This window comes from Mya arenaria, chromosome 6, assembly GCF_026914265.1.
Source record: "Mya arenaria isolate MELC-2E11 chromosome 6, ASM2691426v1".
NCBI lineage: Eukaryota > Metazoa > Mollusca > Bivalvia > Myida > Myidae > Mya > Mya arenaria.
In genome coordinates this window covers 48,550,263-48,570,204 of record NC_069127.1, presented here as the reverse complement: position 1 = coordinate 48,570,204, position 19,942 = coordinate 48,550,263, and the positions used below count along the sequence as shown (strand labels likewise).

General features: G+C 38.7%; 1 protein-coding gene across 1 annotated transcript in view; it reads left to right on the top strand.

Moving 5' to 3' along the window:
• The first annotated feature begins 359 nt into the window (after nt 1–359).
• The window catches only part of LOC128239242 (mucin-22-like), a 33,892-nt gene continuing 14,309 nt past the window's right edge, over nt 360–19,942 (top strand). Inside the window, exons 1-11 of the mRNA XM_052955789.1 lie at nt 360–641; nt 5,881–6,018; nt 6,398–6,640; nt 8,603–8,725; nt 8,993–9,124; nt 9,530–9,646; nt 13,145–13,222; nt 14,956–15,099; nt 16,265–16,393; nt 17,031–17,210; nt 19,242–19,301. Coding sequence (XP_052811749.1) covers nt 584–641; nt 5,881–6,018; nt 6,398–6,640; nt 8,603–8,725; nt 8,993–9,124; nt 9,530–9,646; nt 13,145–13,222; nt 14,956–15,099; nt 16,265–16,393; nt 17,031–17,210; nt 19,242–19,301 — 1,402 coding nt within the window. The 5' untranslated portion in view covers nt 360–583. The remainder of the gene's footprint in view (nt 642–5,880; nt 6,019–6,397; nt 6,641–8,602; nt 8,726–8,992; nt 9,125–9,529; nt 9,647–13,144; nt 13,223–14,955; nt 15,100–16,264; nt 16,394–17,030; nt 17,211–19,241; nt 19,302–19,942) is intronic.

Sequence of the window (19,942 nt, the reverse complement as noted above, 5' to 3'; positions counted from 1 at the left end):
ATAAACATGGTATGTAGGATTGAACGAATATTGCACATGATACCGCGAGGGCTAAATAAACAAGTTCCAAACGAGAATTGTATAGTTCTCATTTACCTTTGAATAAGAATAACATACCAATCCATTCAAGCTTAGGCACATTGAGTTTGTGACAAAATATCGTATTACATTTATTTTGGAATTGAATTCTATAGGTCTTTTATGGTCTTAAGTGGCACTGTTACGGTCGATTGGATATTTTTACACGTTACAGAAATGGGTTATCGGAAAACCTGTTTTTTTACTATAGTCATATACAGTCATAGAAGTAATGAATGAATGACCCGATCTTAGGCCGAAATTACGAGACAGTTGTGGCCCAATAGTTGAGGAGAGCGTATTAGTCTTGGATTAAAGGATTAACATTGGAGTTTAGTGTTGTGGGTGTGTCCAGAGAAGGATTGGAATAATAAGCATTGCTGTTGGGCCTAATTGTTTAAATATTTCAGTGAGGTTGTTCTATTCTTTTACATTTATAAGGAGGATACATTAACGGAATTCGTCAAATTATATACTGGACGTTGATGAAGATTGATTGAGGAAAATGGTGATTACCCGTATAGTTGTGGACCTCCTGGCGTTCATGATACTGGGAAGCTATGGTGAGAATAGTGTAATAGGTTAAATTCAGCTTATACAGGATATTTTTAATAATACACATGTTAAGTGCGTGTACTGCTTTTAAAGGGGCACAAAATAGCTTGATGCAAAACATTTTGTTTTAAATTCAATGCATCATTATGTTTAACTTATTTGAATTTAGTTCATTGGTTGATTAATTGATTGATTGATTGAATAAATGATTGATTAAATAAATGATTGATTTAATAAATGATTGATTGATTGTTGGTTGATTGGTTGTTGGTTGATTGATTGATTGGTTGATTGATTGATTGATTGATTGATTGATTGATTGATTGATTGATTGATTGATTGATTGATTGATTGATTGATTGATTGATTGATTGATTGATTGATTGATTGATTGATTGATTGATTGATTGATTGATTGATTGATTGATTGATTGATTGACTGTGTACAAATAAACAAATATAAGTCTTATAATTGTTGTTTTTTTAAAGTGGGAGGTAGTGAGGAAAAGAAAAAAAAAACAACATAAAAAGGTTACTACAAATTGTCCAGATAAATAAGCGCCTTCAATGTTTTTTTAAATCATCACACTCCTGTATCATATTCATACTTCAGTCATTTTTTTATCGCTATGTCAACGCAATTTACCGCGTATGAGCATAAAATCATTAAAACCTACCTTTTTATCGCAAATATCTTATGTTGTCAAAAAACTTCGGTCAATATTCAAAGGACAGATGCTTCCAGAGCAAAAAAAATATGATTTCAAGTACTCTTTCTAGTATAGCATTCGTTTGCACAAGAGTATAGCGCAATGATGCCTATTAAAATAATATACAATAGAATGCTCTTATAGAAAGAGTAAAGCATTTATAATTCTGAACCAAGCCATGCTTATACGGTATGTGGGAAATGAGTTAAGGTTCAGCTTAAGTATTTTCGTGAGATGTTGACTTGAACCGTAAGGACTTTACATATACAAAGAGAATTGAAAAGAAAGCATTATGCATTGTACTGTGGTGTTCTTACTTTACAATATATTATGTTTGCTAAATTGGTTTCTATAGCATTCAGGAACCATTCGTGGTCGGGTAGTTTGTTGTTGCGCGGTAGCTCAAAAGAAAAGCGTTGTAAAACAAAAATGAGAGAAAAAAAATGTTTATCATTTGCAATTTTGCGTGGTCGGCCCCCATTTAGCCGGGACTCACCCGTCTTTCTTCTATCGGTACTGTAACGCTTACGATGTCATTCATCAGTGTAACACAGCCAGTTATTTGGGGCTAAACTGATCTCTTTGTCTTTATAAATCGTTAAATGAGTGGTAATTTCCCCATTTAGGCTTCTAAATTTATGTTTCAATTCCACGGGGTGGGTATACGATTTTGTAGAATCATTCTACAGCCAATGGGAAGCGGACACTCTTTAAAAACTCTCAAACCTTCGTCGAGCGCCCTGTTCGCAATAAATCGACCTCAGCATGAATGTTGATTGTCAGTCTGTTTAAGAACAGGTAATCGATACCCGACAAGTATCGACGTTTGTCTCGGGGCCGTATTCCACTACCGGCCGTATTCCACTACCCTTGTCAAGAAATATAAAGCGGGACACTGTGTAGTAATGCATTTTTTATGAGCGCTTTATAGCGCCACCGAAAGGCTTGATAACAAGAAAAGAGTTAAACATTGTTTACTTGGTAGACCTTCAGCTAAATCTATTGCGACGCCTAGAAAAAATCACATGCAATGCTACATCTCAATTTCTGGACTCAACATTGGTATAATACTTTTACAAAATATTCAAAGATATTTAATGCTTTAAGTTCTTCGATTAGGTGTATGGGTCATATTTAAATACATATTTTCCGAGATTTAACAATATTATTTATGGAGTCATTCCATAACGATTCGTGTAAAAAAGGAGAAAATATCTCTTTATTGATGTAATTTAATTTCATTTTGTAGTACTGTTTTGTTAAAACGTTAATGAAGAGAAAAGTAACGGATTACAACTAGGGGCGTAGCTAGACCATATGAGATTGCTGTTTTGGCCTGCTGGGGGGACAGGGAACTTGCTCCCCTCTCCCAAGCCTTAGGGAGATTGCTGACCCGGCATGCTAGGGGGCAGGGAACATGCTCCCCTCATTCAAGCCCGTTGGAGAATTTACAGGCATATTTAAGACTATAAAAGATGTGCATGGTGTCGGCCTACAGTGCCTATTTTTGTCTAGTGACAACGATCATTTGAAAAAGTGAGAGTGGATATGATCTGTTATTAATATATATTTATAAAAGTTAACGTTTGTGCATTTTTTCTGCTTTGGAACATTTACGACCTGAAGGACACTTTCAATGTCTTTTTAAAACATTCCCCCCTGTATCACATAACGCCAAACCAATTCATTGAATATCAATGATTGGGCTGATCGAAGCATTATATTTAATACAATAGTTGACATTCAAAGTTTTGTTAAGAGACATTGTACTCATGCATGTAGTTCAGTGTAAACAAAACGAAAACGCATTAAAAAAGGTGACAATAAATAAGACATTAGAATTAAAATGATTCTTTATGTATTTGTATAATTATTGTAATTTATCGTGATTAGTAATGGTGATGGTTTTTTGTTCCCCCGAAGGTGGGCATATTAAAATCGCACCATCCGTCCGTCTGTCCGTCCGTCCGTGTGTCCAGCTCAATAACTCGTGTCCGGGCTATAACTTTCTCTTGTATGGACACACATTTTAAAATAACTTGCTACATGTGTTCGACATACCAAGACGACGTGTGGTGTGCAAGACCCGTGTCCCAACCTCTAAGGTCAAGGTCACACTTCGGTGTTTATTCACAATGGAATGCTGCATGTAAGGACACAGAGTATAGGTTGTCGTGTCCGGGCTGTTACTTTCTCTTGTATGGACATATTTTATAATAACTTGCCACATGTGTTTGACACACCAAGACGACGTGTCGCGAACAAGACCCGTGTCCCAACCTCTAAGGTCAAGGTCACACTTCGGCGTTTATTCACAATGGAATGCTGCATGTAAGGACACAGAGTATAGGTTTTCGTGTCCGGGCTGTTACTTTCTCTTGTATGGACAGATTTTAAAATAACTTGCCACATGTGTTCCACATACCAAGACGACGTGTCGCGTGCATGATCCGTGTCCCTACCTCTAAGGTCAAGGTCACACTTAGTGTTATACATAATGGAATGCTGCATATATAAGGACATAGAGTATATGTTGTCGTGACCGGGCTGTTACTTTCTCTTGTATGAACAGATTTTAAAATGACTTTCCACATGTGTTCGGCATACCAAGACGACGTGTCGCGTGCAAGACCCAGGTCCCTCCCTCTAAGTCCAAGGTCACACTTAGGTGTTTATTCACAATGGAATGCCGCATATAAGGACATAGAGTATAGGTTGTCGTGTCCGGGCTGTAACTTTCCCTTGTATGGACAGATTTTAAAATAACTTGCCACATGTGTTTGACATACCAAGACGACGCGTCGCGTGCAAGATCTGTGTCCCTACCTCTAAGGTCAAGTCACACTTAGTGATATACATAATGGAATGCTGCATATATAAGGACATAGAGTATAGGTTGTCGTGACCGGGCTGTTACTTTCTCTTGTATGGACAGATTTTAAAATGACTTTCCACATGTGTTCGACATACCAAGACGACGTGTCGCGTGTAAGACCCGTTTCCCTATCTCTAAGGTCAAGGTTATAATTAGTGTTTATTCACAATGGAATGCTAAATATAAGGACATACGAGTGTAGGTTGTCAAGTATGGGTGGTATGTTCAGAGGCAATTTAAAATAACTTGCCATATGTATTTGACACGTTAAGGCAATGTCACATTTGCAAGACCAAATGTATTGTTGTCAAACATACAGGATTTTCAATCCCATGGTAAAGGTTTTTGGCACATTAAGGCGACATGTGGTGCACTAAAAACCACCTCTATGGTTTTACTAAGTACATCTAGTTTCATGTGGTGACTTTTCAGATCTACATTTGTGTGTATATGATACTCTGTTAGTAAGTCATTTCAGTGTTTTTATAATTCTTCCATTTGTTCATAAGCATTCCTTGCTTTATATTATTATGAAATGCTGCACATATGCACATAGATGTCATAACCGGGCTGTAATTTTGTCATGTTTATGACAGATTTACAACAAAAACTTGGCACATGTGTTTGGCATATAAAGATTGTGTGTCGTATGCAAGATCCACATGCATACAACAAAGGTCAGTGTTTGGTCTTTAACTTTTCATGTACTGACCTTGTCCATAGGTCACATTTGGGGGCATTCGTCACATACTGTGACAGCTCTTGTTTTCTTATTCATTGTCTCCATTGTAGAAATTAAGCCAACCCCCTATGTATTAAGTAATACTTGTTATGTGTTTTTATTACATTCGACAACGAATTTAACAAAACAAATTGAAGAACATGATGTGTTAGTATGTTTTTATTTTATAAATTATTCATATATTACAACGATTAACTCAGATTTCTCTTTGTTGTCTGAACGACACCTCGTTTAATTTGTGGGCGTATATTTAAAGTACACAAGCATCCAAGCAGTAAAATATATCAATATAACAATATTCACTATAATACTTGAAGAAAATTATATGTTCTAATACTATGCAAAACAAAATCCCCACTCCTCGCAAAAATGAATCTGGGTTATTTCATGAAATCACGAATATAGTTCCAACAAATATGAACCAGATGGCCATAACCACCTTGTTCCGTATTGGTTGCGTAATTGGCACTGTCTTTGTCAAAAAGACGTTGCCGAAAAGTCAGTTTGATGTACACCTTGATATACACATGTATTATTTGATTTGGTCTCACTCGACATTCAACACCAGTGTGGATATTTTTATTCTTTATTGTTTTGTGTTTTTGTTGGGGTTTTTTGGTTGGGGGTGGGGGGGGGGTGCACTGGATTGATACGATTTCCTTGAGACACTCGCGGGCTTATGTCTAGAATAAATATCATTGTGAAGACAACAGCTGGTCATAACCGGTTCCGTTGCAGTCTCGGACATAGTCTCGGATGCACCATATGTTTGAACCGATTAGAACGGTTTTATGTTGATGTGCGGTACCTCAAATAATTAATTAATTTATGTAGAGGGCAAATATTATTCTTAGGTTCTGGTATAAACATCATCTATTGTTTTGTATAGAAACTATTTATGCTCGTTATATTATTTTCAGCTGACGATGTGAGTTACCAGGCAATAGGTTGCTATGGTGATGCTTCCGGTGACAGCGTCAATAGTCTGGTTGCATCGTGCAGCACGGGGCGTATATACATAAACGATATTCTTGTTGGAACAAAACCAGCATCAGTCGGTATGTAACATAAAAACAGATATTTTTCAATGGAAAAAATACATATTAATTAATTTCAATTTAAGGGATTTGTTCCTTCGTTGACAATATGTATCATTTCAGATCTTAGACCGCATGTGTCTGTAAACCATATATAATTTCACACGAGACCTAGTAAGACTCATCTTGACGAATTTCTGTCGCATATATCTTACTCTAACCGGCATTTAAAACTTGGAACACATACACATTACACGCATAGGGAAATTATGGAACACGCGTTATCTGTTCACCTCTGTGGGCCACCAGTCATGCTTTCTTGTCAACATACACACATACTTCTGTGAAGCTTTACATCGGACATTCGACGCACGCAATGTTTGGCACTTTCCATTTTCAGGTTGTCCATCTGTGGACCACCAGTCTTTCCCCACCCTGTCGGAGACATGCTGCACCTACAACACGTCTACAGACTGTGTGAGGCCCTACACTGGGTTCTCACTCATGGCCTATCTGTCCGACTGTACGGGCGCAGTGAAGTGCGAAAAACAGGTTATCTGGGACGTGATGGCGTGTGATACGGCAGTACATGTATACCCTACATTCAGCTCCTATATGGTGCTGGACTACGTGTGCAGAACAAGTAAGGACTGTTGTTCATACGTTCATGATTAGTACATTTACGTTACTAAGCATACACCTGTATCAATGTTAGGCCCTTTAGGTCTTTTGTGACGTTTCAAAGGCGTTCGACCGAGTCTGGCATCATGGCCTTATTCATAAGCTGTCATCCATTGGTATAAGTGGTTCACTTCTCCATTGGTTTTCCTCTTATCTTTCTGACCGCAAACAACGGGTAGTCCTATCCAACTCTGCTTCAGGAATCCTCACTATCAACGCTGGTGTTCCTCAAGGATCTATCCTTGGACCATTGCTCTTCCTTATTTTCATTAATGACATTGTCAATGACATTAAGGCAAACATACGCTTATTCGCAGATGACACCAGTCTTTACATTATTGTCGAAGATCCCGTATCTTCTGCAGCCGACCTTAACCATGATCTATCTCAAATATCATCTTGGTCGAAGAAATGGCTAGTAACTTTTAATCCATCCAAGACAGAATCTGTTCTCTTTTCTCGTAAACGTCAACAACAAAATCAACCCCCACTTTATCTCGACAATGTACCCATATCTCAAATCAGCACTCATAAACATCTTGGGGTAACCTTCTCTTCAGATGGCAAATGGCAATCCCACATATCTTCAAACGTCAACAAGGCATGGCAGAGAATTGGTATTCTTAGGACGTTAAAGTTTGTAATTTCCCGTGCAGCCTTGGACAAAATGTATGTCACTTTTATTAGACCTTTACTCGAGTATGCCGATGTTGTCTGGGACAATTGTAGTAATGAATTAAAAAATGATATCGAAGCTGTCCAACACGAGGCGGCTAGAATTGTAACCGGTGCTACCAAACTTTGTAGTATTGAGCGGCTTATAGCTGACGTTAACTGGGATACACTTGCGGAAAGGAGACGCAAACATCGCCTCATTCTGTTCTTTAAAATGAAAAATGGTCTTTCTCCAGAGTATCTTACAAATCTAATTCCTCAGCCGAGAGCTCAGCCATATGCCCTACGAAATCGCTCAGAAGTTCCAGTCATCCCTTGTAAAACTCAAGCCTATGCTACTTCATTTCTACCCCTGACTATTCGCCAGTGGAACTCACTTCCTGAAGATATCAGACATGCACCTACTCTCAGCGAGTTTAAATCACAATTTAACACGAAACCAAAGAAATCACAACTCCTGTATAATGTAGGAAACAGACAACACCAAGTTAATCATGCTCGTCTGCGATTAGGATGTAGCTCATTAAATTATGACCTTCACAGAAGAAATATTATTCCTTCTCCCCTTTGTGCTTGTGGCGCCGTTGAAACTGTGTCACATTATCTCACTCAGTGTCCTAGATATCAATTAATGCGTAACCGTTTTATCCATGATTTACCTTGTGCTGCTACTGTAGAAAATCTTCTTTTCGGTAATGATCGCCTTACCCTTGATGCTAATTCAAGCTTGTTTTTAAAAGTCCAGAGATTCATTACAGCATCAAAGCGTTTTGATGCCTAACAGTCGACCCCATTGGTGTATCGATCGCTTTTCATCGGGACAGTGTGTGTGACAGAATATTTTTGCGTTTTTTTTTCTTTTTGTTTGTTTGTCTTTTTAATAGTTATCTTATTATTCCAAAACATTCAAATTAAATGTAAATAATAGTTTGAACAGTTATTAAACTAATATATTTCGTCAAACTGTTCACTTCACATCATACACTGACTTTTCTATGCATTTCGTTACTGTACACTGCTACATGGAAAGGAATTAATATAAGCAATTACATTGCTTGTTTTCCGATCCATTTCATCATACTATTGCTGTACTGTTATTTTTGTATATACGAACTGAATAAAATATGTTTAAACTAATGTTAGGCCCGCCTGGGGTAGGGATTGAGGCGGTGGCAATGCGCCCAATGCAATATGACAATGACTGCGAATTCCATCCCACATTCATTTCATATATGTTCTGCTTTCCCAGCTGGAGTGGTCGGTTCCCCATGTGATGACGTGACGGACTGTCGGTACGCGCGACCGGAGTGCCAGGACCAGGTTTGTGGATGTGAAGACGATTACTCCTATGTCGGCGGGAAATGCGTCCTCGGTAAGTTGTCATACACTATTTATACTTCGAAATTAGATGTAGAAACCTGGCATGTATCGACAACAACTGTTGTGCCGACGGATCATGCGCCCACCATCGAGGTCAAGTTGTCCGGCTGCCGACAAATGAAGTGAACACAATTCTTGAGTGATACTTTAAAGTAGAATATCGCAACTCTTTGAAAATAGATAAACAATATATTTTTATTAACAAAAGTTTATCAATATTTGCAGATTGCAAATGTGTTTTTTTTTAAATCTGTTTCAGACGGGTCGACGGGCGGAGAATGTTTGCTGCAGGCCAGCGTCCCCTGCTCGGACCCGAACGCGGAGTGCTCTTATAGCGGTATCTGCCAGTGTCGGGTCGGCCATCGGCTTATAGATGACAGCTGCATTGCAGGTCTGTACTTTATATAAAGGAAGTGGCGATGAGGTTAATAATTCATTTACGCACTGATTGATTCAACAGATGACACAATTGCACAAGAATTGCTCATATAGATGACACGACGAGAAATAAACTCAAAAGTCTGCGTCCAAAGTACAGAAAATATCCTTATCTAAAAGCTGCGTAAATTCGACTAGGGGCGTAGCTAGATAAAATATGTCTAAGCCCGACCCACAAGTGTGGTCCGGGGTAATGATTTCCCTGGAATGGTTTTATTTTGTAGTGTACATACAAGCATTTCCACCATATTTTATACTAAAAATACACATTTCCGTAACGCCGAGTGAGGCCAGTGTCAGTCGTGCGTCTGTTTTATCTCCCGTGATTTTGATCCTGCCTCTTTCAATCTCATTTCAGGTAACGATGTCCTACAGAGGGTGACGAGTTGTTACGGCGGCAGGATCTCCCTGTCTTGTGAGACTGGAGGGATCTACATCGTGGACATCAGTGTGGCGGCCAAACAGTTACAAACCAGTAAGATTTTCCATGATATTGCTAAATTAATGTGGCGGCCAAACAGTTACAAACCAGTAAGAACTTCCATGATATTGCTAAATTAATGTGGCGGCCAAACAGTAACAATCCAGTAAGAACTTCCATGATATTGCTTAATTAATGTGGCGGCCAAACAGTTACAAACCAGTAAGATCTTCCATGATATTGCTCAATAAATGTGGCGGCCAAACAGTTACAAACCAGTAGGATCTTCCATGATATTGCTCAATAAATGTGGCGGCCAAACAGTTACAAACCAGTAAGATCTTCCATGATATTGCTTAATTAATGTGGCGGCCAAACAGTTACAAACCAGTAAGATCTTCCATGATATTGCTCAATAAATGTGGCGGCCAAACAGTTACAAACCAGTAAGATCTTCCATGATATTGCTTAATTAATGTGGCGGCCAAACAGTTACAAACCAGTAGGATCTTCCATGATATTGCTCAATAAATGTGGCGGCCAAACAGTTACAAACCAGTAAGATCTTCCATGATATTGCTTAATTAATGTGGCGGCCAAACAGTTACAAACCAGTAAGATCTTCCATGATATTGCTCAATAAATGTGGCGGCCAAACAGTTACAAACCAGTAAGAACTTCCATGATATTGCTCAATAAATGTGGCGGCCAAACAGTTACAAACCAGTAAGATCTTCCATGATATTGCTCAATTAATGTGGTGGCCAAACAGTTACAAACCAGTAAGATCTTCCATGATATTGCTTAATTAATGTGGCGGCCAAACAGTTACAAACCAGTAAGATCTTCCATGATATTGCTCAATTAATGTGGCGGCCAAACAGTTACAAACCAGTAAGATCTTCCATGATATTGCTCAATAAATATGGCGGCCAAACAGTTACAAACCAGTAGGATCTTCCATGATATTGCTCAATTAATGTGGCGGCCAAACAGCGGCCAAACAGTAACAATCCAGTAAGAACTTCCATGATATTGCTTAATTAATGTGGCGAACTTATAATCAATTTAAAACAAAGGCCCGCCGTTTCCGTGATTTTCCATTTAAGCGTTGTTCAATGCTATCTGACTACAGGAATGGGACGCATCCATATACCAAATACATTGCTTATACTGTTTGTGAACATTTAATGTACGAGCAATAAAACATACTACTGTAAACCTGCGATTAAGCTACGTACTGTAGCTTGAATGTAAGTCTTTTGAACGTGACTGACGAAATAAAATGTCTGGAATAATCAATTACATGTGTGTCTAGTGGTAAATATCCTAAAGAAATGTTTGGAACTTTTCATCAAATAAAGAAACACACTTGATCAGTGTGTGTATACCATGTGGTAAATTGCGTCATAAATGCTACGTCGGAAGGCAATATTTTGCTTCGATTGAAGACTTAAAACAATGATTACTTTTCATTTTAAATGAAACATAGCGCAGTCTATGCAGCTTACGGAGCCCCGCCTTCGGTCTTTAACCAAATTTTTATTGAGAGTTTAGTTTCTTATAACATTTCGACAAACCTTTTCACGATACGGCCGTCTGACGGAGCACTGTCAAAACATTGTTTTGGAAACAGGTTTGTCGAAGTGTTTGATGAAACTAATCACCTTATCAAACTCCGGTTATAAAACAAAGGTGGGGCTATTTAAGCGGCATTGACTGGCCTTTGTTTCATTTAAAATGGTGAAGTAAGGAAAAGTTATCTTTATTTTAAGTCTTTATTTTAAGAAAAATATTGCCTTCCGACGTAGCATATATGTCGTAAATTATCACGTGGTATACAAACACTGTTGATGGAAGATGCATAAATAAATAGCCTAGTAGGAAAGTGCATAGATTAATGGCCTAGATGGATAGTGAATAAAGAGCAAGCATAGATGGATAGTGTATATAGTAATAGCCTAGATGGATAGTGCATACATAAAATGCCTAGATGGATAGTGCATACAGTAATAGCCTAGATGGAAAGTGCACACAGAAATAGCCTAAATGGATAGTGCATACAGAAATAGCCTAGATGGATAGTGCATACAGAAATAGCCTAGATGGATATTGCAAACAGTAATACCCTAGCCTGATGGATAGTACAAACAGTATTAGCCTAAATGGATAGTACATACAGAAATAGCCTAGATGGATAGTGCATACAGTAATAGCCTAGATGGATAGTGCATACAGAAATAGCCTAGATGGATAGTACATACAGAAATAACCTAGATGGATAGTGCATACAGAAATAACCTAGATGGGTAGTGCATAGAGAAATAGCCTAGATGGATAGTACATACAGAAATAACCTAGATGGATAGTGCATACAGAAATAACCTAGATGGGTAGTGCATAGAGAAATAGCCTAGATGAGTAGTGCATACAGTAATAGCCTAGATGGGTAGTGCATACAGAAATAGCCGAGATGGATAGTGCATACAGAAATAGCCTAGATGGATAGTGCATACAGAAATAGCCTAGATGGTTAGTGCATAGAGAAATAACCTAGATGGGTAGTGCATACAGTAATAGCCTAGATGGATAGTGCATACAGAAATACCCTAGATGGATAGTGCATACAGAAATCGCCGAGATGGATAGTGCATACAGAAATAGCCTAGATGGATAGTGCATACAGTAATAGCCTAGATGGATAGTGCATACAGAAATAGCCTAGATGGATAGTGCAAACAGAAATAGCCTAGATGGATAGTACATACAGTAATAGCCTAGATGGATAGTGCATACAGAAATAGCCTAGATGGATAGTGCATACAGAAATAGCCTAGATGGATAGTGCATACAGAAATAGCCTAGATGGATAGTGCATATAGAAATACCCTAGATGGATAGTGCATACAGTATTAGCCTAGATGGATAGTGCATAAAGAAATAGCCTAGATGGATAGTGCATACAGAAATAGCCTAGATGGATAGTGCATACAGTATTAGTCTAGATGGATAGTACATACAGAAATAGCCTAGATGGATAGTACAAACAGTATTAGCCTAGATGGATAGTACATACAGAAATAGCCTAGATGGATAGTGCATACAGTAATAGCCTAGATGGATAGTGCATATAGAAATAGCCTAGATGGATAGTGCATACAGAAATAGCCTAGATGGATAGTGCATACAGTAATAGCCTAGATGGATAGTGCATACAGAAATAGCCTAGATGGATAGTGCATACAGAAATAGCCTAGATGGATAGTGCATACAGAAATAGCCTAGATGGGTAGTGCATAGAGAAATAACCTAGATGGGTAGTGCATAGAGAAATAACCTAGATGGGTAGTGCATAGAGAAATAACCTAGATGGATAGTGCATAGAGAAATAGCCTAGATGGATAGTGCATACAAAAATAGCCGAGATGGATAGTGCATACAGAAATAGCCTAGATGGATAGTGTGTACAGATATACCCTTGGTGTATATTGCTTACTGAAAGTTAAAGACATGATTGAGTTATGTATCGTCCATTTCACTTGTCTTTTCCAGATTGCGGTTCTCCACCAACCGACTATGCCGAGTGTTGTACAGTGAATGTTACCACAGACTGCATCAACAAGTACGAAGGTCTGTACCTTAGGCGACATACACTCGTTAACGACGTTGTGACTATTTTCGATAATGAGTTCCGGTCACCGTTTTGAAGTTTCGAACGTTATCAATTCTTAGGCGTAAAGTAAAACATCAGTGCCAATTCGTACATGGATTTAATAAATAATGTGATGAATTCCTGTTTTTAGGGTAACGGTCTTCATAGCTATAAGGTATAACATGTTTTCCTTATTTAAACCATTACTATCAGATAGGATCAAACAACATTTTAGGGTTTATATAAGTTTTATGCTTTGGTTTGAGAAACTGATAGCCAAGTTTCCTGTAGAGAAAGCAGTACCATCACGCCCTGATATATGTATGGTGCATGGAGGAGCTTTGTGTTACCTGTCATGACCATCACGCCCTGATACATGTATGGTGCATGGAGGAGTTTGGTGTTACCTGTCATTACCATCACGCCCTGATACATGTATGGTGCATGGAGAAGTTTGGTGTTACCTGCCATGACCATCACGCCCTGATATATGTATGGTGCATGGAGGAGTTTGGTGTTACCTGCCATGACCACCACGCCCTGATATATGTATGGTGCATGGAGGTGTTTGGTGTTACCTGTCATGACCATCACGCCCTGATACATGTATGGTGCATGGAGAAGCTTGGTGTTACCTGTCATGACCATCACGCCCTGATACATGTATGGTGCATGGAGAAGCTTGGTGTTACCTGTCATTACCATCACGCCCTGATACATGTATGGTGCATGAAGGATTTTGGTGTTACCTGTCATTACCATCAAGCCCTGATATATGTATGGTGCATGGAGGAGCTTTGTGTTACCTGTCATGACCATCACGCCCTGATATATGTATGGTGCATGGAGGAGCTTTGTGTTACCTGTCATGACCATCACGCCCTGATATATGTATGGTGCATGGAGGAGCTTTGTGTTACCTGTCATGACCATCACGCCCTGATATATGTATGGTGCATGGAGGAGCTTTGTGTTACCTGTCATGACCATCACGCCCTGATACATGTATGGTGCATGGAGGAGCTTGGTGTTACCTGTCATGACCATCACGCCCTGATATATGTATGGTGCATGGAGGAGCTTGGTGTTACCTGTCATGGCCATCACGCCCTGATATATGTATGGTGCATGGAGAAGCTTTGTGTTACCTGCCATGACCATCGCGCCCTGATATATGTATGGTGCATGGAGAAGCTTTGTGTTACCTGTCATGACCATCGCGCCCTGATATATGTATGGTGCATGGAGAAGCTTTGTGTTACCTGCCATGACCACCACGCCCTGATATATGTATGGTGCATGGAGAAGCTTTGTGTTACCTGCCATGACCATCACGCCCTGATATATGTATGGTGCATGGAGAAGCTTTGTGTTACCTGCCATGACCACCACGCCCTGATATATGTATGGTGCATGGAGAAGCTTTGTGTTACCTGCCATGACCACCACGCCCTGATATATGTATGGTGCATGGAGGAGCTTTGTGTTACCTGCCATGACCACCACGCCCTGATATATGTATGGTGCATGGAGGAGCTTTGTGTTACCTGCCATGACCACCACGCCCTGATATATGTATAGTGCATGGAGAAGCTTTGTGTTACCTGCCATGACCACCACGCCCTGATATATGTATGGTGAATGGAGAAGCTTTGTGTTACCTGCCATGACCACCACGCCATTACCTTACAATGACAATGTTTTCTTCTAGGTCTAAGTATCACGAGTTTCCACGAGTGTTACGGAAAGTCCTCCTGCGAAAATCAGGCGGTCTGGGCGCCCATCACCTGTGAGCCGCCGAAACTCTTCCCGTCCCTTAGCAACTACATGATCATTGACTACTACTGCCTCCCGTGTGAGTACTCGGCAATTTACGTCAAGTTCGAACGCATTTGGAGCGTAGTAGTTCTTTTTAATCATACAATCGTTAATAGAACATACAAGGAAAACGTAGTACACATATACACCTGTATGCAACGTTCTGATTACTTAGTCATCCAGATTTGCATTAGGACCGGTAGCCATGTGTTGATACCCATACTTGCATTTGGTGACAGCGTTTGAATTCAAAAAGAGCATAATTAAAATTCCTCTTTAGTAGGCTTAGTTTAGACCAGAGTTTGTACTGGTAAATGTTGCACCTGCATAAATGTTGCTCACCACATGCACTTATGATGGCAAACATTTAATTATGATGGCAAACATTCACTTATGATGACATCGTACATGTACTTATAATTACATTCATGCACTTATGATGACATACATGAACTTATGGTGACATACATGCACTTATGATGATATACATGCATTTATGGCGACAAAATGCACTTATGATGATATACATGCATTTATGGTGACAAACATGCACTTATGATGATATACATGCATTTATGGTGACAAACATACACTAATGATGGCATACATGTACTTATATGGCATACATGTACGTATGATGGCATACATGTACTTATATGGCATACATGCACTTATGATGGCATACATGTACTTATGATGGCATACATGTACTTATGATGATATACATGCACTTATGGTGACAAACATACACTAATGATGGCATACATGCACTTATGATGGCATACATGTACTTATGATGGCATACATGTACTTATATGGCATACATCGTTTATGATGACATACATGTTCTTATAATGGCATACATGCACTTATGATTAAAGGCATGCACTTATGAAGTTATGATAGCATACATGTACTTACTATGACATACATGCACTTATAATGGCATACATGTACTTACTATGACATACATGCACTTATAATGGCATACATGTACTTATAATGGCATACATGTACTTATATGGCATACATGTACGTATAATGGCATACATGTACTTATATGGCATACATGTACTTACTATGACATACATGTACTTATAATGACATACATGCACTTATAATGGCATACATGTACTTATGTTGGCATACATGCACTAATGATAGCAATATAGCACATTGATCATACTTATGTAACCCTGCAGTCGGGCACAATTTCGGTCCATGCAATGCTACAGCGGACTGCATGGATCCCGCCGCCGGGTGTGACAAGGGGTCCTGTCAGTGTACCCAAGATCACGTGGCCGCGGACATTTTTGGCGGGTGCTTGGAAGGTCTGTGCCATATTTCATTTAATAAGAATTAATCCTTTAGACGTAGCTTATCATAAAAAGGGGTTCAGAACTAAATGTTAGCATCGTCATTTTTAACGGAATCGCTGTTTACTTTTTAAATGTGAAATATTTATGCTCATATATTTAAATAAAACAAGTACATCTTCAACAGTTCTTTCAAATATTCGTAGAATACTTCAGATGACAAATGTATACATTCAACTTCCAGTGCCTTAGAGTGGTTGCGGGTATTTCCGAATGCTTAATAAATTGAATATAATGGTCGGAAAAGCAAGTCGGAAAAGCAAGCACGTTCGGCAATACCCGCTCGAAATGTTTCAAATTTACAACAATGACGTCAAAACAATGTCGAATTTTGATGAGTATTTTTTACTTAAAATAAACGGCCTGAAATTAGGAAATATGTCGGCAGTGAAATATATTTATTTCCTCATGCAGAAATGTAAAAAACAAATCAAATCATTCATCACTCTGTAGTCACGCTCCATATATTTTAATGTAATGCTAAATTTTCTAAGACATACATTATATAGTGGTTGTTAATCATCAAAGATTGATTTTCACTTTTCTCTATCGTATGACCCAAAACTAATCTTGTTTGTATACAAACACACAGACGGACACGTGAACGGAGACTGCATGATTGGCTCAGTCACGCCCTGTACCGGACAGAACACGAAGTGTGACTATGGAAGCAACAAGTGCGTGTGCATCGATACGTACGCCATCGATGACGTCACCATGGAGTGCGTGTGTCCCTCGGGCTACCGGGAGGTCAACAGTCGGTGCACCAACGGTATTTATAATAATTGTATCTTGAGACTTTGAAAAAAATGCCATATCTAATGTATAAGAAAAAAGCTATATGAGATTGCTAGGCTTTATGGCATAGATAGTTATAATGTTGGTATATGTTGAAACCATATTGATTAAAAACGGAATGAGCACGTAAATCGTCACTCAAATTGCAGCGGCGTACCTAGCGTTACGCAAATACTCGAGCGTGTACTACTATAAAAACATCTGAAAAAAAACAAAAAACATTTTAATTGCGAAATTTGATGTAAAAACCCAACCCTTACCCTGGTAAGACACAATGGTCCCATAGTAGTAACATGTAAAGCAAATGTTACAGTTCAGTACAATACGTAATGGTTGAAAAGGGGCCGGAATGTTTCATCTTTGTTCAAATGCCCCCGGACCCCCTACAAATTGGTTGCGAGTATATGCTAGACATCTCTAGCTACGTACGTCCTTGAGTTATATTAAAGCGCATTCCATTTCTTTAAGTGAAAACAATAGTTCATGATAAACACAATGTTTTCATGCATTCTGGTATTTGGTTAAATCCAATAACGCAATACCGCACTTCAGGGCAAATAATCTCATATTCCTCATTTGTAAGAATTGCAAATCAATCCTTAGCCGATCCTATTGCCACAAACACCTTATTTATTTCAATTCTTAAGCATATCAAATGTCATTTTCAGCCGTAGAATTCAATGGTCCATTCAATACAATAAAAGGAATAGTTATGTATTACAAGGCTGACTTAAGCATTTAAATATTTAATCTGCGTTTTTAAAGGTTGCCAGTTTTCGTCAATTTAGAAAAAAAAACAGATATGATTATTTCAATGAAATGTTTAGAGAAGTGAAATATGTACCAATGCTATAATGTATAATTATAGACTTTAGTCTTAATATTCCATTATGTATGGCATTAACATCTTTTACACAGAAACATTTAACCACACAATTCTCAAATTACGAACTCTGTTATTTTACTACTACAAATACTGCTACTGCTGCTGCTGCTGCTGCTGCTGCTACTGCTACTGCTACTGCTACTGCTACTGCTGCTGCTGCTGCTGCTGCTGCTGCTGCTACTATTACTACTACTACTTCTACTACTACTACCACCACCACCACCAAAACCACCACCACCACCGCCGCCGCCACCACCACCACCACTTCTACTACTACTGTTATTGCCACTGCCACTATCACTACGACGACGGCGACGACGATGACGAATTACCATTTTCTTAATACTGTGATTCATGAAATTCACGTTCTAAATAGACATTTTGACGATATTTGAAATATGTCAACATTTATAAAATAGCAAATGAAACTTTTTAAAAAGTCTATCATTCCTTAGTGTATGCCCCACATTTTCAGCCGATCAGGGACGCTAGGTTTTTTCTTATTTGTGAAGAAACGTTACTTGTTGCTTAGTGTTATAATAATTAAATTGCTATAACTGCGCATGCGCATATAACCACGCCTACTGTTTGTATGTGCAAAGGCGCAATTTTAGTATCAACGCTGATTTTAATGACGTAGCGTTGTCTTGGCGTTGGTAATGCCGTGACTGACAGGGCGTGTTGACATGCGCACGGCATAATTTTACAGCTGCCCTCCCCTCCCTTAGGTTACGTATTCACGAAGAAATTACCTAATTAACTCTAACCTGCATTTACAGTCAATAAAATTGCTGATATGCAATCATTAAGTACTAAGCATGATCATTAAGAATTCAATCTTTTCGCGGATGTTTAAAGGTCCGTCTACTGTCACTCATCCGATACACATTCCCTACGTCAGATTTTGCGTTGACAATGTATCAGCCAATGATGTTGTATTCTAAGCCAGTTGGATGACCTGAATTAAGATATTGATGATTATGAGGGGCTCGTTCGCTTAGAACACTCGGCCATTCTTAATTATAAAGATATTAATTCATGCCATTTAATTATTACTTGCATTATGGTATGAATAAATAAAACAAAACCTTGCATACCCCCATTTGTGTTTCGTTTCAGTCCCTGCACAGCTGATAGAAACTACATGCACAGAGGGCACCAAGTCTTTCAATTTTCCAGGTAACGTACAATGGTATATACTGCAGTACTTATTTAAGTCACGCCAAAGGTTTATTGTCTACCTATCTTTTAGTTTTTCTTCAAACAAAGTTAAAATGAGTTTAAAACGACTGTTTGTATTCGATAGTCAATAAAACACGCGACTATTTCGTTTTGGTCGGTTATTGGTCGTTCTCTTTTCCGATCAAAAATCCAGACGACAATCGGAACACCTCGGCCATCTCCGCCATACGACGAGCCCCGGATGTATGCCGGTGTAACATTAGATTTTGAACCCGTTGAAAAGTGAACCCATGGATCATTTTTTCAACGTTGAGAATTGACTCGGGGTCATTTTTCAACGTTGAGAATTCACCCTGCCAACAATTCAACATTAAGTTTTGATCCAAATTCATTGAAAAGTGATCAGTCGTTCAATTTTAATCACAAATGGGGTCATTTTTTAACAGCTGGAAAAAAGTATATGTACGCATAGAGGCGTTCTTAAATTTCAAGCAATTCGATAAAAGCTATGACAACAACAACCTTATACAACATTAAGCATGCGCGGACCAGACTACAATGCCGGGGGGTCAAACTTATCCTGAAATATTGACAACCGAAATTGTCTCTTTCTCAATTATTAATAAACGAGAGAACAA